The 27,052-nt window shown below is 48.4% G+C and overlaps 3 protein-coding genes across 3 annotated transcripts; 2 read left to right on the top strand and 1 right to left on the bottom strand.

Annotated features, from left to right (window-relative positions):
• The first annotated feature begins 500 nt into the window (after positions 1-500).
• Positions 501-15,281, top strand: GALM (galactose mutarotase). Its single transcript, XM_084262150.1, has 8 exons — positions 501-735; positions 1,212-1,366; positions 4,827-5,033; positions 7,210-7,291; positions 10,632-10,773; positions 10,854-11,028; positions 11,485-11,596; positions 15,112-15,281. The coding sequence occupies exons 1-7, from the start codon at positions 540-542 to the stop codon at positions 11,560-11,562; spliced, it is 1,035 nt and encodes a 344-aa protein (XP_084118276.1). The 5' UTR covers positions 501-539; the 3' UTR covers positions 11,563-11,596; positions 15,112-15,281.
• Positions 14,584-21,487, bottom strand: SRSF7 (serine and arginine rich splicing factor 7). The gene is made up of 9 exons (XM_084262151.1): positions 21,444-21,487; positions 20,933-21,113; positions 20,623-20,799; positions 19,658-19,732; positions 19,467-19,568; positions 19,047-19,100; positions 16,874-16,918; positions 16,264-16,299; positions 14,584-15,149 (listed from the first exon to the last, which is right to left on the bottom strand). Exons 1-9 carry the CDS (start codon positions 21,469-21,471, stop codon positions 15,095-15,097), a joined length of 753 nt encoding a protein of 250 aa, XP_084118277.1. The 5' UTR covers positions 21,472-21,487; the 3' UTR covers positions 14,584-15,094.
• Positions 21,488-23,634: 2,147 nt separating this feature from the next.
• Positions 23,635-25,922, top strand: GEMIN6 (gem nuclear organelle associated protein 6). The gene is made up of 2 exons (XM_084261035.1): positions 23,635-23,777; positions 25,374-25,922. The coding sequence occupies exons 1-2, from the start codon at positions 23,650-23,652 to the stop codon at positions 25,747-25,749; spliced, it is 504 nt and encodes a 167-aa protein (XP_084117161.1). The 5' UTR covers positions 23,635-23,649; the 3' UTR covers positions 25,750-25,922.
• Positions 25,923-27,052: the final 1,130 nt, after the last annotated feature.

Below are 27,052 nucleotides of genomic sequence, written 5' to 3'. Positions count from 1 at the left end.
CGGAGCATAAAAGGGAGAAAACAGCATTTTGTCACCTCATACTTTTGCAAGGGCCATGAAAGCTGCGTCAGCATAGTGGAAGTGGGAGAGAAGAGCTGGCGGTGGGGATGCTCTGCTCTCCAGAAGCCCAAACGCGCAGGGAACATGCGGGCCGGTGGCCGTGCTGCCTGGCCCCGGCAGCACACGCCTCGGCACGCGCAGCCTCGCCCCCGCCGTTTGGCATCATTCCTCCGCTGCCCTGCCACCTCCAGCTGAGCAGACCTAGGGGGTCCGAAAGCCCCTAGCGCCTCCCCACGCTCTGCTGCACTCCCGCCACGGCTGCACTGCTGCTTGCCAGCCGGTCTGCAGAGCTGGGGCGGCTGGGAGAGGGCGATCCATGGCATAACTCCTCCCGGCGCAGGACGCAATCATGTGATTTTTATGACTGCTCTCTGGAGCCGCATTTGCTCTGCCCACAGCCACCATTGCTTCCTCTGGAGCCTCCCTCCCTGCCACGCAGCTCCTTTCCGGCGGTGCTGGAGACCAGGTCTTGGGGAGCAATGACGGAGGTTAAAAGAGAGGTGTTCGGGCAAATGCCCCTGGAGGAAGGAGGAGGAGCAGTGGAAAAGTTCGTATTAAAGTCGGACAGCGTGAAAGTGGAGATCCTGTCGTTAGGGTGCATAATCGCCGCTCTGGAAGTGAAAGACAGGGATGGGAAGTTTTCTGATGTTGTTCTGGGCTTTGACACTTTGGAAGGTGGGTCTATGTCTGTTTCTTTAAAAAAAAATAAATTTAAAAATCGGGCAAGCTAACCAGTGTTTTCTGGTTTGTTACCACACTGAATGATCTGCTTCTAAAGGTCTGCCCCAAATTGTGGGCTGAATAAATATAACTCCAGCTGCCTGTCCTGGGCTCAGTGGTGGACAGGGAATAGGGACACTGGTGGCCTCAGGTCACAGAGAGCTCCTCTACCTGGTCAGCTCTGTGTCATGCTTTGACTGGCAGTGACAGAGGCCTTGTCTGCACAGCTGTAAAGAATACAAGATGCCATCAGGCTGTTTCAATCAGATCTGTGTATGACTAGCAATCTGTGTGCCCTGTGAAACACCGAGACTGCAGTCACCTATTTAGTACTGGGGGGAAACAGACTCCTGAGAGTCTGTAAGCACAGCTGGAGACCACGCATCCTGCCCTGATTTTTCTCTTTAGCTATGCACTGTTTTTCTGGACAGGTTACCTGAGGAAGCACCCCTACTTTGGCGCTGTCGTGGGGCGTGTTGCCAACAGGATTGCGAAGGGGAGGTTCACCGTGGACGGGAAGGAGTATCAGCTGTTTCTCAACAATGGGCCCAATAGCCTGCATGGAGGAGCTAAGGGGTTTGACAAGGTGAAAATAAGGCTGAGGGGGTCTTGGTGTCCTCTAGCACCCAGACTCTGGGATTGTGGGAAAAGGATATGAAGCCTTCACTCCTGACCCTGTAGGGCTTCACAGTGGTTATAGAGTTGAATCAGCTCCCAGAAAGTGCTGTGAGTACAGTAGCAGGGGGGAGTGAGACCCTCTGAGCTGCTGGTTTGGCTTGTCTTTGCCTGGGTCGCTTAGCAAGGCTCGCTTGTGTCATCCTTGGATTCAACGCAGACAGTTGCTGTTATTCCTCTGTGTTACTGCAGCCTTGAACCCAACTCTCGTGGGGTTGCCCTGGGGCGAGGTGCTGCTCACAGAGGGCCTGGGTTGGAACATGGCAGTGAGCAATCAGCCTCATGCACAATGGAGGCTCCAGAAGCACCAGCCACGCCACCTTGGAGTGGGTGCTGTAGTTGTCCCAGCGCCCACAGAAAGTTTCCTGCGGAACAGTGATCAATCTAGACTCGGTTGCACTTGAGGTTTCAAAGCTGTTACCTGTCCATAGGTCCTCCCAGAATCGTGAGGTCCTGGGTTTTCAGAAACTGAGCATCACTGCTGCTTGCTTTTGACAGCACTCCCAAATACAAGGACAGTGGGGTGGTGCTGTGGGTTCAGTGTGGTAATTTCATTGCTCCCTGGGGCGCTGTTTTTATCCCGGTGACAGCATAACCCGGGCTCTCACTCTGACTCACAGCAGCAGACTAGATCAGGCCTGCAAAATACCCCAGTATCACTGTGACCTTCCCCAGCCCTTCCCTGTGACTTTTCCTTGGCTCTAGGATGCTCTCAACCCTTCCTGTCTTCTCCCAAGAGCTGTTGCTGAAATTCAGATACCATCAGAGTGCTACAAAGAGCAGCGGAGCATCTCCTCTCTTGAAAGCCTTGCTGGTAACCCTGCTAATTGCATAGCAGACTCAGAAGTCTCTGCCTTCATGAAGCCTTGGGCTTTGTTGGATCAAACGGATTTGTAACTGGCAAGTAGCTGAGGTACAGTTTCCCCAGAGAAGCTGATGTGAACGTGCTGGTGCAGCTGCTTTCCTGGGTTAATGATTTGCTTCATGGAAGGACATGAAGGCTGATGGGGCAAAAGTCAGAGTGTCTGGGAAGAAGCTAATTTCTGGGCACTGCAGTATGGGCTGACATCAGAGTATTTGGCTGTTGTACCCCCAAAGAGGACAATTTAAAGTTTCTTTATATGCCCTGATGCCCTGTGAGATGGAGGTGTAAACATGTACTCCTTTGCACAGAGCTTCCAGGCTGTCTTCTGCAAACAGGGGATCTGATCTCTTCTTCTGCCTGTTCCCCTTGCTTGCCTGAGGGATCTCAGTTTGTTGGGGACAAGGCAATGACACCTCCCAGCCAGGATTTTCTGTCTTCTGGCCCACAGTGCATGCTCAGGCACCTGCTTAAAACTCTCTCCAGCCAGGTAGTGGTTACTGTGCAGAGACCTGTGGTCAGTCCTATCAAAAACCAAGACATTCTTGCTTTTGGCTGTGACCACCTTGACCATCTTGTTACTTTTTCCTGATCTTGCAGACCTCAATGCTGCTGTCAGTGCATAGTCTGATGACAAGGAAGTTTGCAGCCGTGCTTAGGTGGCAGCAATATCTGACCATGCTGCTGGGGTGCTGCATGACTTCAGCAAATAACCATCCTAGCTTTAAAAACTAGTGATGTGTTTACTGGCCTTGAATAGCTTTCTCTTCAAAGAACGTAAATAGAAGCTCATTTAGAAAACCACAGCATCCCACAGCACTGGCAGCTGCAGTTGAGCTGTTCTCCATGCAGGAGCACTGGCTCTGCAGCCTGGTTATGACATTGGTTCCTGTGTTTGGTGAAAATGTTGGCTTTTGACAAGTGCCCTGATTTTGTGATCTCTGCATAGGACATGAAAGGGGTCTTCTCAAAAACATTATCTGGCCCCTGCCCCTAGATCTGTCCTCTTTGGTGAGATAGCAATTAAGGTGCTTCAGAAACTGGGCACATCACCTCTTGTTGTGCGTCTGTCCTGCAAGGTGCTGAGACATCTGCTTAGAATCAGGTCCATGGCCAGGGTCAAACACGCTATCTGGGCAGCTAAATTTGCAGTGAGACCGTGCTCCGCTTGCCAGCAGGTTCTGCTCCAAGCAGAGCCTTGGTCTCTGGCAGTGGCAAGAGATAGAGAAATCCCATTCTCTGGATCAGTGCTGACATGTGAATGTATCTGCTGATGCACTGGGTACTATTTAACCCAACCCCAGCCCCTAAGCCAGGAGCTCCCTGTGTGTATTTACATTGTCCTAGAAGCCAGCCTTAAGTTAGCTGAGGGAAGGGTAGCAGCTTCTGGAGGTGATACTGCTCACCAGGAGATCTGTAGGAGGGGATCCAGCTGCAGAGCAAAAATCAAACCCATGGGAACTCATGGCAGATGAGAAACTTAACATGAGCCAGCAGTGTGCTCTTGCAGCTCAGAAGGCCTGGGCTCCATCAGAAGAGGGGTGGCCAGCAGGGACATGGAGGTGATTGTCCCTCTCTACTCTGCCCTCGTGAGGCCCCATCTGGAGTCCTGTGTCCAGATCTGGGGCCTCCAATACAAGAAACCTGTAGAACTGTTGGAGAAGATTCAGAGGAGCCACAAAGGTGATTAGAGGGCTGGAGCACCTCCCCTACAAGGAGAGGCTGAGGGAGCTGGGCTTGTTCAGCCTGGAGAAGAGAAGGCTGCAGGGGGACCTCATTACAGCCTTCCAGTACCTGAAGGGAGCAGAGAAACAGGAGGGGATTCAAAGGGTAGACAATGGCAGGACAAGGGGGAACAGATTAAAGCTAAAGGAAGGAAGGTTTAGATTAGATATTAGGGGGAAGTTTTTTACAGAGAGAGTAGTAAGATGCTGGAACAGGCTGCCCAGAGAGGTGGTGGATGCCATGTCCATGGAAGTGTTCAAGGCCAGGTTGGATGGGGCCCTGGTCAACCTTGTGTAGATCCAGGCCTGGAGGTTGTTGGCCCTGCCTGTGGCAGGGGGGTTGTAGCTCTATGATCCTTGGGTTCCCTTCCAACCCATGCCATTCTATGATTCTATGACCCTCTTAGATACGGAGTAACACAGGCAGGAACAGACTCCATTGGAGCAGACTGCCTCCTTTGTTTGGTGGCTCACTGGAAAATTTGTTCTTTGCTGCGGGTCCTGACTGACCGAGAGCAGGCTAGTGCTTGTGTTTTCTCCCACCAGCGAGAACAAGGGGGTATTGGGTTTTAGTCTTTCATGGGGAGAAAAAGATTGTCGGGGGTTTGTTTGTTTTGTTTTTCTCTTCTAGGAGTACTAGCAGGAAAGGTGATTGAAAAAAACCCCTTTGTTTCAGTGCCTCATTCCTTGAGTACCTTTTGTCCCTGGGTTCAGCCCAGCCTCAGGCAGGAGAGAAAGGCACTGTGTTTCCCATGACAATCCCACTGATGGCACGCTTCTTGCAGGTTCTCTGGAGCCCCCAGGTCCTCCCAAATGGCATCTGCTTCTTCCGGCTCAGCCCTGATGGTGAGGAAGGCTACCCTGGTGACCTGAAAGTCTGGGTGACCTACACGCTCAGTGGTAGGGAGTTGGCCATCAACTATCGAGCCCAGACTAGCAAGACAACACCCATCAACCTCACAAACCATGCATACTTCAACCTTGCAGGACAGGTAAGCACAGGATGATGAACCCCATGGAGGGACACTGTGCAGGGGAAGAAAGCCTTGGGAACCCATAGGATGATCCATGGGATCATTGGGACCAGTATTCTGGTCTGGGGACACAGCATGCTTCTGGGCACACAGCAATGGGGGTTGCCTCTGTGCTTCATGGGCTTCATGCAGGAACAGGAACAGGACTGAATCACATTGACCTCAACTGGGGATGTGTTATCCCAAATGTTGTGAACAGAGACATCCCATTATGAATATTAACTCTCCTTTTGTGTGTAACTGGGGAGTTTCAGTCTCTCTGGGTTCCTTGGGCAGATTACAGAGGAGGTGCAGATCTGGCATGCCCTACTGATGGAGTATTATTAGTAGCAGCTGTCTTCTGTTGGTACTTGACAGTATACTAAACCCATGTGTGGATGGTGTGGCAGAGTTCAGGACCGGTAGTGCCAGCCAGAGTCAGTGCAGCACAAAATACCCAGGTCAAAATGGGGTGGAGAAGCATCATGGAATGGGGATGTGAGGTGGCCAAGGTTGCAGAGTGGGGCAGTACCAGGGTGCAGAGGGCTCACACACACCAGCCCAGGATTCTGCCAGCAAGGGCACTATATTGCAGCTGCATTTTAGTCTCACCCTGTTTATAACTGATCTTGGAGGAAAGGATCTGGGAAATAAAATGTTGCTGGGCAGAGCAATGGGATAGGACAGTGCAGTCGCACTTGGACATGAGACAAAGATCCTCAGAAGCATTAGTGAGGGCCATCCCACCTCCTCCGTGCAGGAGGTGTGCTCAGGCTGCTACCCTAATAATTAACAGCTGTGCAGTTGTTAGTTTACCCTCTTTTTTTTTTTTATCTCCCAGCAGTACAGCAGTAATCATTAAGGTTGGAAAAGACCTCTAAGATCATCAAGTCCAACCATTAACCCAACACCACCAAGCCCACTAAACTATGTCCCAAGGTGCCACATCAACACATTTTTTTGAACACCTCCAGGGATGGTGACTCTGCCCTGCGCAACCCGTTCCAATGCCTGACTAGTCTTTAGTAAAGAATTTTTTCATAATACTCATTCTAAACCTCCCCTGGTGCGACTTGAGGCCATTTCCTCTTGTCCTGTTGCTAGTAACTTGGGAGAGGAGACCAAGACCCACCTCACCACAACCTCATTTCAGATAGTTGTAGAGAGCAATGAGGTCTCCCCTCAGCTTCCTTTTCTCCAGGTTAAAAAAAAAAACAACAACTCAGTTCCCTCAGGCGCTGCTCATAAGACTTGTGCTCTGGACCCTTCACCAGCTTTGTTGCCCTTCTCTGGACACACTCCAGCACCTCGATGGCTTTTTTGTAGTGAGGGGCCCAAAACTGAACACAGTATTTGAGGTGCAGCCTCACCAGAGCTGAGCACAGGGGGGTGATCACCTGCCTGGTCCTGTTGGCTGCGCTGTTCCTGATGCAAGCCAGGATGCCATTGGCCTTCTTGGCCACCTGGGCACACTGCTGCTCATGTTCAGCTGGCTGTCAACCAGCACCCCCAAGTCTTTTATCACCAGGCGGCTTTCCAGCCACATTTCCCCAAGCCTGTAGCTTTGCATGGGGTTGTTGTGAGACAAGTGCAGGATGGTATTGACTCCTACAGCATGCAAGTCAGATGTGTTTCCAGAGGAGAAGGATAACATTGGGCATGAAATTGCTGCACCAATTAGACAGCTATGTGCAAGCTCAGCTTTGATCCTGCTTCCCTGTCAGGCCAGCAGGTTCCCTGCCAACATGCCCAAGGCTGTAGAAGAGGAAGAAGAGCACAACCCCCCTCCCCGTGCTGCAGGAGATGAGCCAGGAGGATGAATTGTGCTTCCCCATGCTTGCTTCCTTCCCCTTTTGCCTTCTGCCATGTGCTCAGCAACCAGCATGTTTTGGCTAGTCAATCTGCAGGGTGGTAGTGCTTGATGAGGTACAAGGTCAGACTGGTAGTCTCAGCCCCGCAGGATTTACAGCTCCCAGGTCTCGTGCAGGTTCTTTCCTGTGCTGGTACCTTTGTCTTGTGCCCAGGGTCAAGGCAAGGAGGTGCCCCAGGTCAGCTGTAGCACCACTGTGAGCAGTGACTTCCTGGTTGAGTTTAGGGCTGTTTGAATGGTGGAAGAGCCACAGCAGGAATCCTGGTATTTCCCATCCTTCTGCAGGGCTCACAGGATATCTACGACCACGTGATTTCTATTGAAGCAGATTCCTACCTGCCTGTGGACGACACCAAGATTCCTACTGGTGGGTGGTGTGACACCTACAGCTCATGGTGGAGACGGTTTGACTGATGATGGTATTGGGGAACAGCAGCACTGTTTTGCAAGGGGGATGCACCAGGACCCAGGGGACCCCAGGCACAGCTGGACCCTTACCCATGGAGACAGTCACACAGCACCTGAGCAGAGTGGGCAGAGCCAGGTGCTGGTAATGGGGTCTATCAACAGCCCCAGACCTGGAAAGGGGTGGACCATGGCCTGTCCACGGGGTGCAGGAAGGAGCAGCAGAAGATGGTGCCAGAGGAAAGTGGGATGTGAAGCTGCAATGTGGGTCCAAAGGGCTGGTCCAGGCACAAGCTACCTATGACACAGGACCAAAGCATGTCTATCCAGGCCTTTTTGGCCCGCATTTCTCTGCAGGCTAATCTGTCGTTTCCAGAGCCAGTGAGGCCACCAGAGAGGGTCACTCAGCACTTTGAGAGTGGGGGCTGTCCTTGGGTTTGCTTGTTTTGCTTCCTCCAGCCCTGTTCAACTTCATCGTACTTCTCTACTGGGATTTTTCACACTATGTTAAGATCTTACTTCCACAGATCTTGTTCCCCAAAGATCAGTCCATACTCAAAGTCCATGGAAAGCAGGAGTATTAATTTCTTAAGCCTCAATAAAATGTGGGAGGTGCAAGCAGTGTACCCCAGGCTTCCAGGCTGCCGTTGCTAAAAGTGATGGCACACCAGGACGTGGTCAGGCTCCCTGATCTGGAGGGCAGCTCTCAGGCCCAGCACAGACCTTTAGAGCTGTTGGGAGCTCTGATGCTCAGGAGTCCAGCATCGTCCTTCCCTGTGAGAGCTGAGCCATCAGTCCCCTCATCAGGACAAGAGCTGGTGCTACTGCCTGGGAGGCTGAAGACACAAAAACCGGCACTATTCTTTCCTGTCTTTAATGTCCTGCATGGATGAAAGAGGAAAACCAGTTAATGAAAACTGCATATTTAGCATGCTAAGGAGGTTAATCAAACAAAGGTAGTATTGCTGCTGTTTCTAGCCTCAGTGTGGAGAAGCGAGCTGGCAGCCTCTTGCTTCCGGTCTTAATTTGGGGGGTAAAAGGAGAACAAGGGCTTTCTAGTTTTCTTTTTTCTTTATTTTTTCCTTTTTTCTGTTTTCCTCCACCATTGCCACTCTGTTCTCTCCCAGAAACAATCGAGCAGCTCAGTTAAATAAACTGAACAATCTGGGACAGGGAACACGTTCCCCGTACCCGCAGGAGAGCCAGCACCTAGCATGTACATCTGACAATGGTCCCACTGCTAACAAGGGGGCATCTTGCTTTGGGCAGTTTGGCTCCCACCCTCCTCCTCCACCACCCGCTTTTCCTTTAGCATAAGTGACTGTGCTGAGCTACAGAAAGCGTTGATCTGATGGCAGCATTAATCTGCTGCCAAGTTTTATTGTTTTTAAGAATGAAAAAGCATTGCTTAAAACAAAACAAAACAAAAAGCGGACTTCTAGATTTGCTCTAGATGGCTTTTCATCCAGCCCAACTGGCTTGGAGGAATGGAGGCTGTCGGAGTGCAGGACCTGAGCCATGGCAAGCAAGGGCAATGGGATGGTTCTGTGCCAAGCTGCAGGTCTCCAGAGGACAGAGCAGTGATAGGAGCGCCAAGCAGCTGTGCAGGAGCATAAATGTCAGGAAGGCTGTGCTCCTGAGAGCAGCTAGCATCAAAGGAAGAGAAACTAAGCGGGTGGTGGTGGGATACGTGCCCAAAGGCTGCATGAACCTGCAGAGTGGTTTCTCGTAAGCGTGGGTTTGCTGAGCTCTGTTGGAAATGGCAGGGCTAGTTTCCCTTATGCTCTTGCAGGGCTGCTTTGCTGAGTGCACCTTCTGACTTCAGGAGGAGAGTAAGAGAAGCTTTAAAAAGAAAAAAAAAAAAAAAAAAGGAAAGAAAGAGAGCAAGCTTTTTAGCTCAGGTGTCTGCTGAAACCAGAGTTACGCCTCTGTTCATGAACCAAAACCGCTGTGCGTGCATGCATCAGCTTGTGCTTAGAGAAGTGAGTCTCCCAGTGCAGGTGGCTTTTACTCAGCTTGGCATGTCATGCCTGGGCTCAAGCTGGGGAAGAGCTTAATGCCCTGCTTCTCCCCACTGCGTTGGCCATGGAGCTCTTTCCCACCTTAATCACTGGCTTACTGCCCCTGCTTTTTACAGTTCCTTCTTGATGTTTTGGGTAAATGTAACCTTTGAAGCTGATAAAGCAGTGTGTAGCCTTAGCGCTGGGGTGAAGATGAGATTTGTGCACCTGTTAAGGGCAGAGCCCTTGCGTGCCTAAATGAAAAGAAAGAAAAAAAACATTTCAAGGGTTTTGCCACCTCACAGCTGAATTCAGCAAATGCGCTCCTTTTAGATAGGATCAGAAGCCACAGAAATGTGTTATTTGTCAGGTGGAGACTGATGTTTCTCAAGGTTTGCAGAGCAGAACTAGTGCAGAACCGCAGCCGAGCAGGGCCCATGGCTGCAGCAAGTGGTCACAGTGCACGGTGCTGGCAGCCAGGCCGGGATGCCCATGTCCCACCATCCCCATCCCCAGCAGCTGCCTGCTGACCATTGGAAACATCTCCCTTTGGAGGCAGAGGAGGGGTAGGAAAATGTGACTGTGAGGACAATTCCCCTCCCCTGCCCTTCCTCTCTCACCTCCCCCATGCAAACCTGCTTGCCTTTGGCTTGGGATAGCTGTATTTTGCACTGTGTTGTGTGTCTTAGGGTCCTTCTCACTGCAAGAGCTCTGTCACGGGATGCTGCATCCTCATATCAGGCCTTCAAAAAAAAAAAACCAAACTTGAGAGAAAATGCTGATTTTGTGGTCTTAAACCTTTTTTTCCTGAAACAGTGCCCTGAGGCAGGAGGGGATTTGGTCCTAAAATACACCCCACAGTCACCTTTGTGGCCATCTTTTGGATGTCTGTCCAGAGATCTAGGAGTATTCCTTTATTTAGAGAGAGATACTACATGTATATATACCTTAAGTATATATAAATATTAATAGCCAATAAGTTTGGGGGTTATATTAATTAGCCTGTACAGTTATATATACAAACCTGCCCTAGTTCTTGGCTTTGCTTTCCCCCAGCTAAGCACAGCAGTGTCCCCAGGGGCTGTCAGCTCTGCTAGAGGACAAGGTAGTGATGTCCCAGCCTGAGTCACAGTGGACACAAGGCAAGTTTGCTCAGAGCGGGGCACCACGAGACAAAGATAACAAACAGCTTCAAATGGAGTTTCATGAAAGCAAGGGATCTCAACGCCATGCAGCAGCCAACACCGTGGGTGTTCGCTGGCATGGAGGTGAGTGGCTGACACTGCCGTTCTCCTTGCCCAGGGGAGGTGGCTGCCGTACAGGGCACCAGCTTTGATCTTCGTCAGCCCGTGGAGCTGGGGAAGCACTTACAGAAGTTTGGCCTGGACGGCTTTGACCACAACTTCTGCCTGCAGCAGGCACAAGCTCGACGCCTCGTGGCCAGGTAGGCTGGAACCCCAACCTTGGAGCTGTGGGACACCCATTCAGACAGCCCTACAGCATCCTCCACTGGCATCTCCCCAGGGCTTGCCACCCACCCACCGGCAGGACCATGGAGGTTCACACCACCCAGCCTGGGATCCAGTTTTATACTGGGAACAATCTGGATGGATCCCTGAAGGGCAAAGGTGCCATCACGTACCCCAAGCATTCAGCGTTCTGCCTGGAAACCCAGAACTGGCCTGATGCTGTCAACAAGGTAAACTGTCCCCCCACCCCTGGGAACTGCTCAGGCCCTGTGCCTGGAGACCATACCACCATCACCCCTCATGGGTCTGCAGTGTTAAATATGTGAACAGAGTCTATTTGGTAAGGGGACGCTTAGCAGACATCAGTACCGAGGCAGGCGCAGGTCACAGCATCCTGCGGCTTTAAGCAGGTATGGCCTGCTCTGTGTGGGGAGCAGCCCCACACAGCCCAGCTTCCCAAGGGCACAGGGTCTAGGGCAGAAGACCCCCACCTGAATTCACAAGAGGGAGGACTCACCCACTCAGCCAGCTGCCAAGTAACAATAGGTGGTTAGAGGCTGCATGCTGCTGGAAATGCATGGGTTGCTGCTGCAGGAAGGCAGAGGGGATGCGGCTGTGCCCTCATGACCCTTTCTGGTCCTGTGGTGTGTGCTCACAATCACTAATGTGCTGCTGCCTCTCCCCAGCCCCACTTCCCCAGTGCCCTGCTCCGGCCAGGTGAGGAATACAACCACACCACATGGCTCTTGTTCAGCGCTGCTTAAGGAAAGGGCACCCTGACTCCTATCACTGATAAGGGTAAGTCCCATCGGCTGCCAAACAGCACTTTCAAACTACACTGGGTGATGCATCCTGTTTGGGAACATTTTTTCAACTGTGGCTTCTGATGGCTTTTAACTCCTGTCACCACCTCTGCTGCCATCTGGCCTGTGCCAAGCTCTCATCCTCTGTCCAGGCTCACCCTTGGCGTTAGGTTTTGTTTTGCAGTAAAAATGCACTGAAAACACCTCAGTAAGGACACAGCAATGTCACAGCTGTGGAGCACGTGGGAAGGCTGATATGGTTGTGGTGGTTCATGACATCAGCTATTCCCAGCAACATGCTGTGAGCTGCGCTGTGTGCTGCTCTCCCTCTGCCACCGACATGCTCCATGTCAGCTCATCAAAGCCTGACCTGCCTTGCCCATGCTGGACAACAGGGCAGCCCTTATGGCCCAGCTGCCAGGTCTGACATGAGCATTGTGATGGCACAGGTAGGCAGAGGTTATGCAGGATAGCTTTGTGGAGGATTATCTGAGCCAGCCACCCTGGCTCCTCTTAACTTGTTTTGAAGCTAGCAGCGACAGCCGTGCAAGAGTATGCTACACCTTGGCTGCTGCAGGTATACTCGTCTCTAGCCCTAAATATACAACTGCAGGAGGAAAACCATCCTGTGTATGTTGTGTTTCCATGAGAAATATGCCCCAAAACCTCTAACAGGCCCGTCTGATGAAAACCTCCATGTTTCTGAGGTTTCATAAAATTTGGCCCAAGCTGGGGGTGTGGCAGTGCCATCATGTTAGGGAGCTGGCACCCCTCTCCACAGGGACATGGGGGAAGCCAACCCTTGGGCCAGGCACCCTGTGCGAGGCACTGCAGCCTGACTCTCACCTTCTCCTGTCATGCTGCTGCCCAAGGAGCCACAAGAAGGTCCAGCTCCCACCATCACATTGTGAGTGAGCCCCACAGCACTCCAGTGTGCTCCCTTGCCTGCAGAACTGTGTGAATGATCTTTTCCCTAGTAGAAGTGCCTGGCCATTGGGTTTGCAAACATGTCAGACCTGTCGCCTTGACCCCAAAATGAGCACCCCACTACTCTCCCAGGATGCCCCAAGTACACAGATGTGCACAGCGGTGAGACGTACGTGGCTGCAGTTTGTGCTGTGTAAGGGCTGCTAGCTGGAGAATTAAGCCCAGAAAATCCAAGCTTGGGAAACACTAGGGTGCAAACCAGGGTAGAAGCACCGTCACCACTATGCAAGCAGGGCTTGCCCCCCTCCAGAGACCTCAGGTACAGGTCCCTTTGGCCCCTGCCACGCTGCACATGTCTTGCAGTCACAGCAGCAGTGGTCACACTGCCACACCTCCATCCAGACACTTTTGCCAAGAGCTCACAAACACCGTGGGATCTTTTGTGAAGTCCTACCAGACTCGTGTGAGAGCTGGAGCTGTGCAGCCTGCTCTGGGGACATCAGGAGCTGAGGGAGGCAGCACAGCCACCCTCAGTTTTGGTCACGACAACTGTGCAGAAGTGCAGGTGCCAGATTTGCCACTGTGCCTCAGAAGTGCTGTCCGTCTTCACAGCAGCTGCCCCTGCCAGCACAGCCCTGCCTCCTTGCTCAGGTTCTCACTGCCAAGCCTGGGTTTAGAGGAGGCCCAGTGTCCGTGTCATCTGCCCAGGTACCCAGCTCCAACTTTCACAGCACCTCAGCGTGCTGGAAGCCAGGTACCAGTACAGCTGTCGTGTTAATCTGAAGGTTTATTGTGGGGTAGGTTTGCTGTAAGAGTACAGAGAGGAAAAAGCAGCTGATCAGATTCCAGCCCAGTGGCATACACGTGCCTCTCACCAGGCACGCTGTAACCCCGGCAGGCAACGCACAACCGATAAATATCCCCAAGACAGGTCACAGGCTTTGGGCATTTCTGCAGAATCACTGCAGGGTGACACTTGTGTTGTGCTGTGCTCTCCTGCTGTGGTGACGGTGGCATTTAAAAGATATTGGCAGAATATTGATCATTGCACCTGGCAGAGAATGCAATCCTCATTGCTAAGCACAGCTGGAGCGTCCAAGCAGAAACCAAGCACCACAGCAGGGAGGACAAGTCAGTGAGGCCAGACAAGGCTGCTTGCCAGCACGTTCAGCCTGGGGACAATTTGCACATAGACTGACAAACCTCCGTAAAGTCACTGCTAACAGGAAACGTGTTTTGTGAAAATCATTGGTTACCCAAGGTGTGACCAAAGGTGTTAATTTATTTTTTCCATTTAAGATGCTCTGCATGGCTTGCACATTGGGAGCAGACCACCATAGCAGACTTCGTAAGGCCTCACTTTCTGTTCCAGTACTTGTTTACTGCTGAAACGGGCTCCTGTTTCTGCTAGGTATTCCATTGCAGCCAGTTTTCTTTTATGTCCTCCGCCTATTTGCTCAGTCTGACATTGTTTCCAGTCTCTTGCCATGATCTGTGTCAACAAAGTGCTTTATATACAATTCCTGGCTAGAGAACAAGGTTCAACATACCTGTCCACAATTACTTACTCCTGCAGGTGTGTATTTGCTGTAAGAAATTAGCTTAATTCAATGGAGTCATCTCCCAGCTCCGGGCTGCTTTAAAACCAGACCCATTTCTGTGACTAAGGTCAGCTGTGAGTGTCTTTCATTTTAAGTAGGGAAGTTTAGACAAGCTGCAGAAAGACAGCGTGCTTTCACCTCTCAAACATGAGAACATAGGTAAGAAGACCCTGCCTCTTCCCTTGAAACAGGAAAGCGCGCACCAAGACTTTTGAGAAGGTTCCTTTGTATTAAAAGCCTGAAGAACTAACAAGTAACAATGCAACAAGCAACAGCAGCGACTGTCAAGTACTGGATGGTTTCTGTTGCATTCAGAGGTTTCTGCAGATCTTACTCAGAAGATGCCCATGTTTCAAATAGAAGCTTGTTCTGACATTTTTGAGCATTACAACTACTAGTGAAGCATCAGAGAGTAAGCTTTGTGGAGCAATTAGATCAAGGAGAAAAATGAATGCCCGCTAAATATAATAAACAGAGAAAAAGGGTGTATCTGAGTTTTTAGCCATCTGCAGACAGAGGTGGGTTTTAAATTCCATTTCAAAGAAAGTGGTTCACTGAAGACCACTCAATAAAGGTGAAAAGTGACTAGTTTGAGAAGACACCAGTATTAGTCATTTCCATTTCAGATATTTCTCACCCGCATTACATGGCACACAGTTAAAATGACCCAAGTGTTAACAGAAACGGCGGGGTTACTACAGAGAAGTTTTAGTTAAAAATACACATTTTATTTCAATGTGCCAATAAAAAAGTCCCACATTTTCATATCACAGGAAGTTAATTCAATACAATAAAAAGAGACCTGTGCTAGTCTATTGGTGTGACTAACTCAGAAGATCCAGATCATGCCAAATTTTAGTTGATATACTCTTCTATCTACATTCTTACATTTACAAAGACACCACAAAATCCCTTATATAATGTAAGCAAAATAACTTTCTTCCTAAAAGATTAACTTCATAACTTTAATCCATTCTTTCAGGACTTGCACTTCTTTGAGGGCTTCCTGATGGTGAACGACTGAAAGGAAAAGAATCCCGTTATCATATCAGTAGCTGTACAGGCTTCAGGTAAAAGCAACAGGACACACAGGCTACCCTAGCACCCTTTAAGCACAGGGGTTTAATAAAATAACCAATTGGCATGAACAAATACATGTGTTGGTGAGTTAATTGTCAAGAAAATACTTTTTTTCCCCCCTGCATTTGTCTACTGTTATTTAATAATATAATTTACATGTGAACATTTTAAGTCATCTGAAGGGCAGTACCAATAGTACCCTTCAAGGAGTCGGGGTATTTCTTCACTGGTTGGATACAGCAGTCTGTCAAAACCTATTATGGTGATTAGTCAGCACTTAGTTCCTGGTGATCATTTGTGAGGCTAGACTACACACAGCCACATTTTTAAATGAAGCAAACCTAAGTGTAGGAGTTCTAGAAGAATGTTCAAAAAAAAAAAAAAAGAGAAAGAAAAAAAAAATAACTTGCAGGGCAGAGAGATCACCCAGGCAAGGGAGACATCCTGGCAGGTCTATGACTATTCTTACCAGGATATGTCCTCAAATAATAAACACCAAAGTTGTAAAAGTGAGCTCTTAAAGAAGTCAAGCTAGGGAAAAAACAACTATGTTGCCTATTCTGTCACTACACATATATGTGTATGCACGGAGAGAAATTATTTACCAATTTACTGGGGAAAAAAAATTTAAAATAATCTGAGTAACAGCAGCAAATACCACAGGCTCTACCTCCAATTCCTGACTGCTATGCCAGGTTAGTCCAGCCTACCTTCCCCAGTCTCAAAGTGTCTTTTAGTGACACTCAGAGCTGATCCCAACATTCACTCTGTGGTTTAAGCTCATCAGCAGAAAGCCTCTGTGCAACAGAGCTGCTAGCAAACTGAAATGAACGCAGAAGCGAAGGCAAGATGTTCACTCTGCTACAATAACCACTATCCAGAGGAGTTATTACCGCATTGATATTACCATTTATAAAACTGTGTTATTTCTGCCAAAGAGATCTCTCCCAGTCCTTTCCTACAAACAGGAGTCAAACTCCTCGGCAGAGATCACTGCAGATACTAAAATGCAAGCTCTACAGAGTCTATGCTGTTAGCAGGGAGATCAACGTACCTTCTCTTTGGAGATGGTGATCGGGACTTTGAACGACTGTCAAAACAGAACATCATCAATGCAGTGTAAAGGTCAAATGGAACTTTTATATTCAAAGAAAGTAAGCATCTTAGCAATGGCAATCTCGCCAGAGGCTCTTTAAAATGGCAAAGTTTTGATTCAAATCAACTTCTACTCTGACAGGGATTCTCAAGTCATTTAGCACGGAGATTTAATTTTAAGCAATTGTCTTCAGCAGAGAAAACAAAGAGACCAGGGTAGTACCAAGATGAGTTTCTTGAGAAAAGCTTCACCACAAATTCCTGCTGTGTATCAAAAGCATTAATAAAGCTGAAGCCCTTTATTTGATGGATCGAAGAACTTAACAGAACTGGGCACACAGACACAAAAACATGAGTACAATGTTGGAAACTACAAAGAGTTAATGAAAACAAATAGGTGGGTAAGGAACATATTCCCAATTTTATAATCTTGATCCCTGCACAAACAGTTCATCTGGGCACCAATGTTTGAGGGATTTTTTTATCCTAAAGGACCATGCTCTGTTAATCATGCAAACCTAAAACCCAATTCCCGACACTCTGGCGGGCTTTATCTCTTGTATGCTTACCTCTTAGCCGGTGAGCCAGATTTTGATCTGCCATGAGACCTAGACCTACAAGAACAAAAAACCACAACTCAACAGGGATGCTGGTAGCACATGTGTTCTCACACCTGAGACAGCAAGAGGCACACTAAAGGTACAGGAACCAGCATGATGAACAGACAGAATCCTGCAAGTTTCCAGGGCTTTTCCTGCTAATTTGCAGGGGCAAGCTTTCTACATGTATGCTGCACATTGCTCTGTACTTTGGTCCTTGGCTGATGACTGGGCTTTGTGGATGCAGATGGCAGGAATACATGAACAACCCAAATCCCAACCAATATTTCACAAAGCTAAAAGCCACCCTTCTAAACAAGCAAGTTTTCTTAGGCTTGAGTGGCATCTACCACTGGCTGCAGGCAGCTTGCTCCTACAAATACCTTCTCAGTGCACCTCATCTGATTCACGCACTTGCTCAAAATACTCCTTTTTTAACTCAACCTTTGGAAAAAGGCTGTCAAAAACTTCAGTCTTTGAGAAAAGACTGCAGCACCAGAGGAACACTAACACTTCCTAAAAGAATCACTGAAATTTCTAGGTTCCCAAAGGATGTGTTCTACTTTCCACAACCAGTGCTTTCTGCAACAACTTCCAGATGTATGCTTTGATGCTGTCAAACCAGCAAACATCATGCAATTCTTATTCAGCCTGCCTTCTTTCAGAATCAAGAGCCAGTCTCTGGGTACTATGTATTCCTTTGACTCTTCTGTAAAAAACAGATTTTCCATTGCCTCACGTGGAAGTTTAGCAGTGACTTCACTGGAATTAAGCACCAGTATTTTGCCACTTCTCTGTACCTGTACATATGTAATCTCCTCAGCCTCAGTCACTTCATCTCTATTTACAAGGAAAGGTGTCAAGCAAGAGTCTAGAAATTTCACTCACAGCATCCTTTACACTGCATAAAACCAGCCTGATACAAAGAAAAGATAACAATGGTGGTAAACCTGTTGGCTGCAGCCGTTTTCTATTCCTCATTAATAGTGAGCAATGGTGAGCCAGAATTAAATCACACTGGAACAACGTGTATTAAGATTCAACATACTTTAGCAATGTATAGAGAAAGTTCAACTGTTTCACTGCCTCGGGGAAATTTCCCTTTTCTTTCTACTAGCTTCAGGACTGTTTCTATGAGTTTCTGCTCTCAATGAAACCATCTTCTGGTCTTCATCTCTCTATTCCCCAAAATCTCCCGTCACTGCTCGTCATTCCACTCAGAAAATGTCACCAACCACCTTTCAGCACTGAAATTCCATGTTCAGCTGTAGACTCCTCCACTTAACTCCCTTCAGCTAAAGCTTCCTTTGGGGTTTTTTTGTGTATCTTCACAGTTGGACTATTACATAACTTATTTCAAAGAATAGCTAGCAAACTAGAACAGGAGGCCTGGGAATGGGCAAGACCAGTACTATCTCCTTCAGTGCAGAACTTCATTTTACTCTTGTTCTGTAACAGCTTGCCAAGGATATCTCATCAACTGTCAGCCAAGGATATTTCATCAACTCTGTCAGCCACGCTGCTGGGACACGGCTGCACAACGTTGCATTCATTTAGTATGGAAGGATTAAACTACAACTTAAGAGAACGAATGACATCCCGTGTACCTTGAAAATCTGTCACTCTTAGGACACATTTGTTGGCACAAAATAATTCCAACAGGTGCTTATCTCAAATTTAATTTGGCTCCTGCACACTGACACTTCTGTTATTCAACAGAGCTGGAAAGAACTGTAAACTCATGGCACTATTAAGCCCTTCAGCACTTGCTGAGCTCTGTGCATCAGTGCTTTTAACACACTACCAGAAGGGCAATCTGATTTCTCTCACAAGTAATGCGAACGCTCCATAATTTCATGGGTGCTACACAAAGAAAAAACCCAGCTCCTCAGATGAATTTTTAATGTTTGTTTATAATGCAACCTGGTCAAAACAGTACTTGTGATGACTAGAAAGACCTGGGTTTCAGTCATAATTAAAACAATAAAAAGAGAAAGAACAGTTTTCCTGCACTGCTTTTTAAAGCCACTAAGTTAGTGGAGGGAAAACAGCTTTTTCTGAAAACGTTAACAGCTGCTGGAAAGCCTAAACAGACTTTTCAGCAACTCTTACTAAGCACCCACAGTCATGGAAGAGATCTTACCTGCTTCGCGGCCATGTAACAGATCTGGATCTAGACCTAGATCTTGATCTAGACCTAAAGTAAAATAAATTAAGACAAATTAAAACAAAAATCAAACAAGTCAACCACAAGTGATGACAATTACAGCACTACTTCAAATTTCTGCCTACACGTCAAACTTAAAGCCTACATAATTATTCGATGCTTTAGGCATCAAAACTCATCAGGGGATATACAGCCACACAAAGGTCTCAAGACTACTTCCATTACCATGCTTGTAAATACTACTAAGATTACAAGGAACTTTTTAAAAGCATGCTAAAGTCTGATTCCTAGTTATTAACAACTTCCAAAGTCTGCTGTCCGGTATCTTTTTGAATCCCTTAACTAAAAAAAAAAAAACAACAGAAACAAAGTACACAGCCTGCTAAAAGTTACCACCTTGATCTCTTCAAGGAACCAGATCGGGACCGGCGGGGAGACACAGACCTAGACCTACGAGGAGAAACGGACCGGGACCTGCGATAGGAAGCCGACCTGGACCTGTAACGAAACCAATTAGAGAGTTGCATAAATGTAGCATTTTCTAAACAAAAAGAACAAATAGGAATAAAACCCAAACTTAAGCATACCTCCTACCACGACTGCGACTGTGTGACCGAGAATACCGCCTTCCTCGGGACCTTGAGCGGGATCTAGACCGGGACCTGGTTTTAGGTTAGAGAAAACAGGTATCAGGAAACAGCTGCAGGAATCGCTGCATGTGAGACCCTGCTGAAGTCAAAACTGATTTCAGACAACTAAAGAACTAGCATCTGTCAGTTGGAAAAAAATCTCTGGGCCTACTTGTCTTGAGCATTTTACTACCTAGAAAAATGTTAAAAGCTGAATTACATTGCAGAATTACATTAGAATAGAAAACACTGTAATGCGTATTTAAAATAAACCTTGCAAGTTTGCAGGTCGACCCTCTTTGGCCCAAGGTCTAGCAGATCTAGACGATCTAGAAGTATCTATAGCCGATCGCTGCATCTAGGTGTTCTCTTCAATCTAACGACGATCAAACTGACAGCCCAATGAGCCAGGGTGAGGCTTGATTGACGCAAGAAGATTTTTCTAGGTGGGAATGTGGTCAATCTGGTGTTCCTCTTTCTAAACCGGAGGGGGGCCCCAATTGAAAGCCAAATTTACTGTTACGGCGGTCACCGTCTCAAATTTTCTGCCCTTAAAGAATAAGGTGAAGCTACGTGTAGATGGCTCGAGGGGATCTGGCCTCTTATGCTGATCACCTCAAGGTCTAGGAGGATCTTAAGTGTCGGATTTGCAAGGCGCCTCAGCATGAAATCTTAAGGCTCGTGACATTCTGAATCAAGGCGACTGACTCAAACGAAGAAACCTGAAAGGTTTTGACCAGGTTGATTATTAAGATATTAACATTTGATAGAAATAGCAACAAATTGTTATATATACCTATACATTTATTCTAACATTAAAGTTTAAGAGTTAAAACTGGCATAACATTCTGGGTTTTTTGCTAACAAGAGCTACACAAAAGCGAACTGGAGAAGCCACCCAGCTGCTCTGGCCCCACACATACCTGCTCCTCCTTCGTCGACTATAGCGGTGACAATCATAAGCATAGTGGCCTTTCTCACCACACTCATAGCATCTGTCATTAGGGTCAAAGGGGCGCCGTGCAGGAGGCCTGTCATAACGGGAGCGACGAGGCATCCCTGTTGACACTTCCACTCTAACCCTGGAGCCACATATCACCCTGCAAACAAGTCCACGACAGTTTTAAGTTAATTGTTACAGTTTATAGCAGAGCTAAAAAAGGGAGAAGCCTAACTCCTTGTGTGGCCTTGGGCCGGCTCTAGCTCCCGCAAACATTTGAAATGCACACGTACTTCCCATCAAGTCCACGGACAGCATCTTCAGCGTCCCTCGGATCCTCGAACTCCACAAAGGCAAACCCCGGCGGGTTCCTCGCGATCCAGACGGTTCTCAGGGGCCCGTAGTAGCTAAAGGCTCTCTCCAGCTCGCCTTTTCCCGCGCCCGTGCCCAGGTTCCCCACGTACACCTTGGTCTCTGCCGGGAGCAAACCGGTGTCAGCGCCGGGGCGCGAGCGGGCTCACGCAGCGCGGAGGAGCGGCGCCCCCGCCCCCGCCGGGCGCCGCCATCTTGTTCGCGCGGCCCGCTCCCGCCTGCACGAGTAGCGGCACGCGCGGGCGCACCCCCTCCCCCACGGCCGCTGACGCAAAATGGCGGCGGCGACAACGGCAACGACAGCCGCTTCGCTTTCCTTTCCCATCCTCCGCCGGCCGTCCGGCTCCCCGCGGCAACCGGCCCTTCACGCACACCTTCCTCGCCCTCCCCTCCGCGCAGCCGCCCACCGCCCGCGACACCCCGGGAACTCACCGCCTCCATAGCGGCCGTAACGCGACATCCTAACGGCTCCGCCAACCGCCTCTCCTCGCGCACGCGCTAGTGCCTGCGCCCGTCACCTGCCCTCCCCTCCCTCCTCCCCCAGGCGGCGTGGGGCTGCGGCGTGAAGGCGGCGCGCCTGCGCGCAAGAGATGGCGCGCGCCAGGGGCCAGGGCGGAGAGTGGGGTGCCGGTTGCCAGGGCGACAGTGGGGTGCGACCGGTGGAGCTGAGTGGGAGCGTCACCGGAGCGGGAGGAGGGGTAAGGGAGGGAAAGAAGGGGACTGCCGAGCCTGTTGCCGCCTCGGGGCTCGCCCGGTGGCCGCCGCGCTATTGGAGGAGGTTCCATCTGCGCGAACGTGAGGGCGGCCAGCAGCGCGGGAGAAGCGCCTCAGGCCCGCTCCGATCCCCGCCTAAAGGGCGTTGCAGCCCCGGGAAAGCAGCGTGGCCATGCAGCCGTTCTCACCTGGAAAGCGGCGTTAAAGGGAAGCTAAGGCTCCTCATGGTGCTGCTTGCTCTTAGAGTCAAAACAAGATATGCCATTCTCTACGCTCTAGCCACGTATTCTGAGACAGCTGAGAGCAGGCGCATAGTCCATCATTAATATCCACAATACAGTGGAAGTTTAATTGAAACTTCACCAAATAGTGCTCCCCCCCCAAAAAAACCCCCACACCAAAACCAACCACCCACCAAACCTCAAGGCTGCAAATAAGACTCTAATCTCATTATAGGTCTTTGTTAATTTTTCTATTAGGCTCACAAGATCATCGCATGCTTGCATCATGGGCACAATGGCAGCTTGTTTGCTCCATGCGCAGGAAGCTTTTCATTAGCACCGTTGAAACAGGAGCTGGGGGGGGAGTGGGGGAAGAAGAGGGGAAGTCACGGTCCCTAGGTTCCCAGGAAACATTGTAAAGGACAAAAACAGGGAAGCAACAGAATATTTGTGTGAAGCAGACAACAGGTGTAGAGTTATTTAGGCATACCGATCGCTTGAAGAGGCTTGAGTCATCATTTTGCGTACTGAAGTCAGCAACCTCGCAGCACTAGCAGGAGCACTGGCAAACCCAAATTGAAGCACGGCAGAAGGCAGGGCAATTTAAGCACCACACTCCCTACCTCGCTGTTTTGCAATCTGGACTCGCGTCAACCTATGTGTAATTGATATGTGCACCCATATTTATAAAGCACTCTAGATCCGAGTGTTTCCCTGCTTCGGAGGCCTCAAGTTTCGTGCTTGAGGTGCCCCGAAGCTGTGCGGGAGGATGTTAAGCTGCGGCAGGAAGCGGCGCTCCCGCCGGAGAGCGGGGGTGGGGAAGCGGCTCGCTCCCAGGCGGTCTCCGTGGGGCAGGGAACCGAGCGGCCGGTGGCCACACAGTCGGTAAGTGGGCCACGGGCGCAGGGCCGGGGCGCACTCCCCCTGTGCGCCCACGCAGCTTGGGGAGGGAGGGGAAGCGGGCTGTTTCTCCCTTGCCGGGTCCAGCTCGCTGCCTGCGTTTACCCGTCCTGCCGAGCGCAGAGGCAGCAGGCGGGCATTGAGCGGGAGGCAGCGCTAGGGAGCCAGGGGCGAACAAAGGAGGAAGCTTCCTCTGGTCCTTTGTCCTCCCGGCGCTGCCCCCACCTCTCCCCAGCCCCTTTCGCGATGGAGATGGGAGACAACGTGTTTGTGTGGCCCCGAGGTGAGACGGGCGGCTTTGCTGTCCTTACCGGTACGGGGAAGAGAGGGGAACGACACGAGAACTAGAAGCTCGCTCAGCCGTAGGGAACGAGGAAAGGGCCGGGATGATAATGCTCGTCCCACAGGCAGTGGAAGGGCTTGTGCCGGTAGAGAGCCAAGCCAGTAAACTCCGTCCCTCAGGGACAGGGTTGCCTTAGGTCTTGTAAGAGGTCAGAGCAATAAAAGGAACGTTTAATGCCTCGGGTAGGTGTTAACAGAACAGTGATTTTTTTGAGGCTTGCTTCACCATATTACTTTTAAAAAACAGTGAACTGGGTGGGAAGTTGCAGAACTGCAGCTATATGCTAACCCCTTGTCTGAATGATTGCTTTAAATAAATAAAAAAAGGCAAATCGTGCTTAGGACAAATGGAAGATCTTTACCTGGAGCCAAACTCAGCTCTGATCTGAAGGGCAAAGCAAGAGGATTCGTTGCTTTTACTAACTGTTCTGGCTGTTTTCTAGGTTCTGGATGTAAGAAATATGAATGACTGGCAGAGAAAAAGCCCAGTAGACTGGGAAACATATGTGAACAAATTGGTGAAAGTTGCTGGAATTGAGAAACATGAATATGAAGGATGGGTCTTAACAGTTGATCCAGTTTCTGCCAGGTAAATACCAAAGCTTTTGTTTTTGTAAATCTGAGGGAAAATGAGCTTTTGAGGAAGAGAAAAGATCGTATGACTAAAGCAAACTTACTTGGAGCAAAACTGGCATGTTGGGATTATGCATTGGCAGGCCCTAAGGGAAAGCAGTATTGTAGTTGATGAGGCCTGTTCACCTAAATCCACTTTAATCTCATTCAAAGCACTCAAGTTTGGGGAATGAGTAATACCTGGATTCAGATTACTATTGTGGACCCAAGGGTAGCACTTTAAATTACATCCATGTGTTTAGGAGTATTTTTAATTATATATCAAGCCCCCCTTCACAAAGACAGTGGGAATGCAGGAAGGTTTTTGGTATTTTAGGTGTTGAAACCCTTATCCCTCTGTCCAGAGTTCTCACATCAATGCCCTGCTTTCCCCTCCAGCTGGAAGCACATGAGTGTGTAGTGGCTGCTATTGGTCAGAAAGTGGTACCACAGATCTCTAGTATCTCAAGTGAGTAACTTGAAAACATGGTCTGAAAGGCATAACCCACCAGGGAACAGGCAGAAATTTGGATCCTTGCTGCTAGAGCTTTTTCATACCTTTTTGGTTGTGAGCATGTCCCACATGAGCACAAAATGGAGGCTAGAAGCTCAAATATTCAGCTTCCAATATGTTTGAGAAGAACTGGTAGTTGCTTCAACTCTAGAGTAGCTCCAATGCTCTAATTTTCTCTCAGAGTTGCATACCATTTTGGTAAGAAAGGTGTGTGCAGCTGTGAGTGATTCTGAGGTTGGCCTAAGCTAAAACTGAGGCGTATTTCATTACACGCTTCCCAAAAAGCCATTACTTTTGCTGATGGTGGCAACAGTAGATTAGCAAAGTGCTAGCAGCAGATTCTGGAATTTTTCTTCCCGGAAGAGGAAGAAAATGTTCTCCGATCATCAATATATGGGGAAGAGATCCTAGAAATAAAACAACCTTCCCTTCTTACCTGTATTTTAGGACTTCTGGGATGTAAGTGCCCTTGGGAAAAGACCAGGCTGCTGCAACATGAGCGTGAACTTGCTGTGGTGTGTTCCCATTGTAATATTCAAACTATAGTTTTCAGAAAGAATCTAGCAAGGCTCATTAAAAAAAAAAAAGGTATTATTTTAGTAGTGATCAATAAATACTAATAATCTGTCATTTAAAGTTTCTGAGGATGTTAACTGCCATCATTGCTTTGGCATTCAGAGTGCGGAATGTATGAAGGTATCGTTGGTTTTTGAACATTGGAAAAATTACGGTGCTTTATCAAGGTCAAGAATATTGCACAAAAATATTTAGATTCCCAGACATGATTTTAATGTATGCTTTGCTTTTTTTAGAGTAGTGTTCTGCTTGATGTCTAGAGTAGTTTTCAAATTCAAGGCCAGAAGTTGCTGGCAGAGCCCCACATTTTCACTATTTTAAGGGCATGCTATTGTGCTTTTCAAGAGAAATGCTGGGTACTCAGCATTGCCTAGATACCTGGTTTATGCTGCTATTAATGAGCACTCATATAAGAATCTTGGCCTCTGTTTCTGTGTCTTCAGATTAAGTATGATGACTCATGTGTCCTGCTTTCCTTGGCAGTATTGTCCTTGCAACATTCCTGGAGAATGAAAAACTGTCCATATCAGTTGTCTTGGGCCATGCTGTCCAGGAGGTCGAAATACTCAAAGAAGGGGACGATGAAATGAAGCAACGACTTTCTTGTATATTTGCACCTGAAGAAAACAAACCCTACAGCCCGGAGAAACTTGAAAAGAGGAAGAACGACTTAAAGACTTGGCTGGAAACAAACCACATCCCTGTAACAGAGCAAGGGGAATCAGGGAGAACGCTGTGTGTGGCCGGGGTGTTAACTATTGACCCACCATATGGCCCAGAAGAGTGCAGCAGCTCCAATGAGATTATTCTGTCTCGGGTTCAAGGCTTGATACAGGGCTATCTTGAGAAACAACAGTGATGTCTGCTGTTTAAAGCCATTGTCTTCAGGAGTGGCTCTACCTGTCCTGTTTTAGGAACTGCTCTGGGTATCAATATTTGCAATTTGCAAAAATGCCAGGTTTAGGTACTTTTGTCTGATTTTTTCTATGTGAAGGTATAAAACAAGCAGTGTAAACTAAAAGCATGAAGCATTTTCTGTGCACAAATTTTTATTTAAAGCAAGCCCATATCTTGCTTAATTAAGTGATGCATCAGTTTACCAGTATTACAAGCTGATGTATCAGTTTAAGCATTTTTTGTAACAGTATTGTAGAAGATGATATATGGTATATTTAAACTGTGTTTTCCTTTGCCTTTAAAATTAATTACCTAGTGGTGTAGACATGTTTCCTTGAACTGCTTACCAGATTTTAATTTTTTTTTTCCCCTGGAAGGGAATTGTGAGACTTGGGACTTTCCAAATAAAATTAAAAAAATGTTTGGAAAGCTTTTTTGATTCCCCCCCCCAAGTCTCCTGTTTTAAAACATGAATTATAACATAGGTACACATTTTTAAAATTATTAGGGAGAGTTAACAGGCAAATACCAGGTTTTAAAGCATTTCCTACTTATATTTGTTATTTTGGAGCAGCAGTAATTGGAAGACCTTTAATCCTTCAAGAATTTCTTATAATTTGGTAAATTTGTGTTTCTTAATGCTTTGTTTCTAGTTTATGGCTCCACCCACTGCAAGAATCACCGTGTGATTATCCCTGAGACTTAACCCAGTCAGGAGCCCTTAGAGTCCTCATTTATCTTAATGTGTCAATTTGTTAGGTCTTACTATGAGAGGGCACCAAAACACGTTAGTGTGCTCAAATGCATTTGAAAAGTCTGCCTGACCCTTGACAGTAAAAGGCCCTCCACATTCTTGCTGTGGTTTATTTTAAATTTACTGCAGATCAGTCAGTTGACACTGATTTTGCTTTGAAGTCCTCTGCTGCACAAATGCAAAGTGCCTGTCTCCCCGAGAAGGGTGGTAGATGCCAGCGCCTGAGTGCTTCACCTGACTGAGGCAGGATGCATTCGGTGTGAGAGCCAGCACTCGATTGAGCTCTGCTCCAGAGATTGAAGAACAGCCTGAGAATGCCTTGTTACAAGGCAGGCAACACCTTCCACCGCCTCACCAGGGAGCAACAAACCCAGTAACCATCTTTGGTTTCGGCGGGGCCGGAAGCTGAGCTACATGTCTCAGGTGAAGGGTGACGACTGAAAAATTGGTTCCCCTCTACTCAGCTCCCTCCCTGCCTTCCTCACGGCCAGGCTGAGCTCCCCCAGGAAGG

The sequence above is a fragment of the Gallinula chloropus genome (genome assembly GCF_964237585.1).
Source record: "Gallinula chloropus genome assembly, chromosome: 3".
Taxonomy (NCBI): domain Eukaryota; kingdom Metazoa; phylum Chordata; class Aves; order Gruiformes; family Rallidae; genus Gallinula; species Gallinula chloropus.
This window is presented reverse-complemented; position numbering and strand designations above follow the sequence as displayed.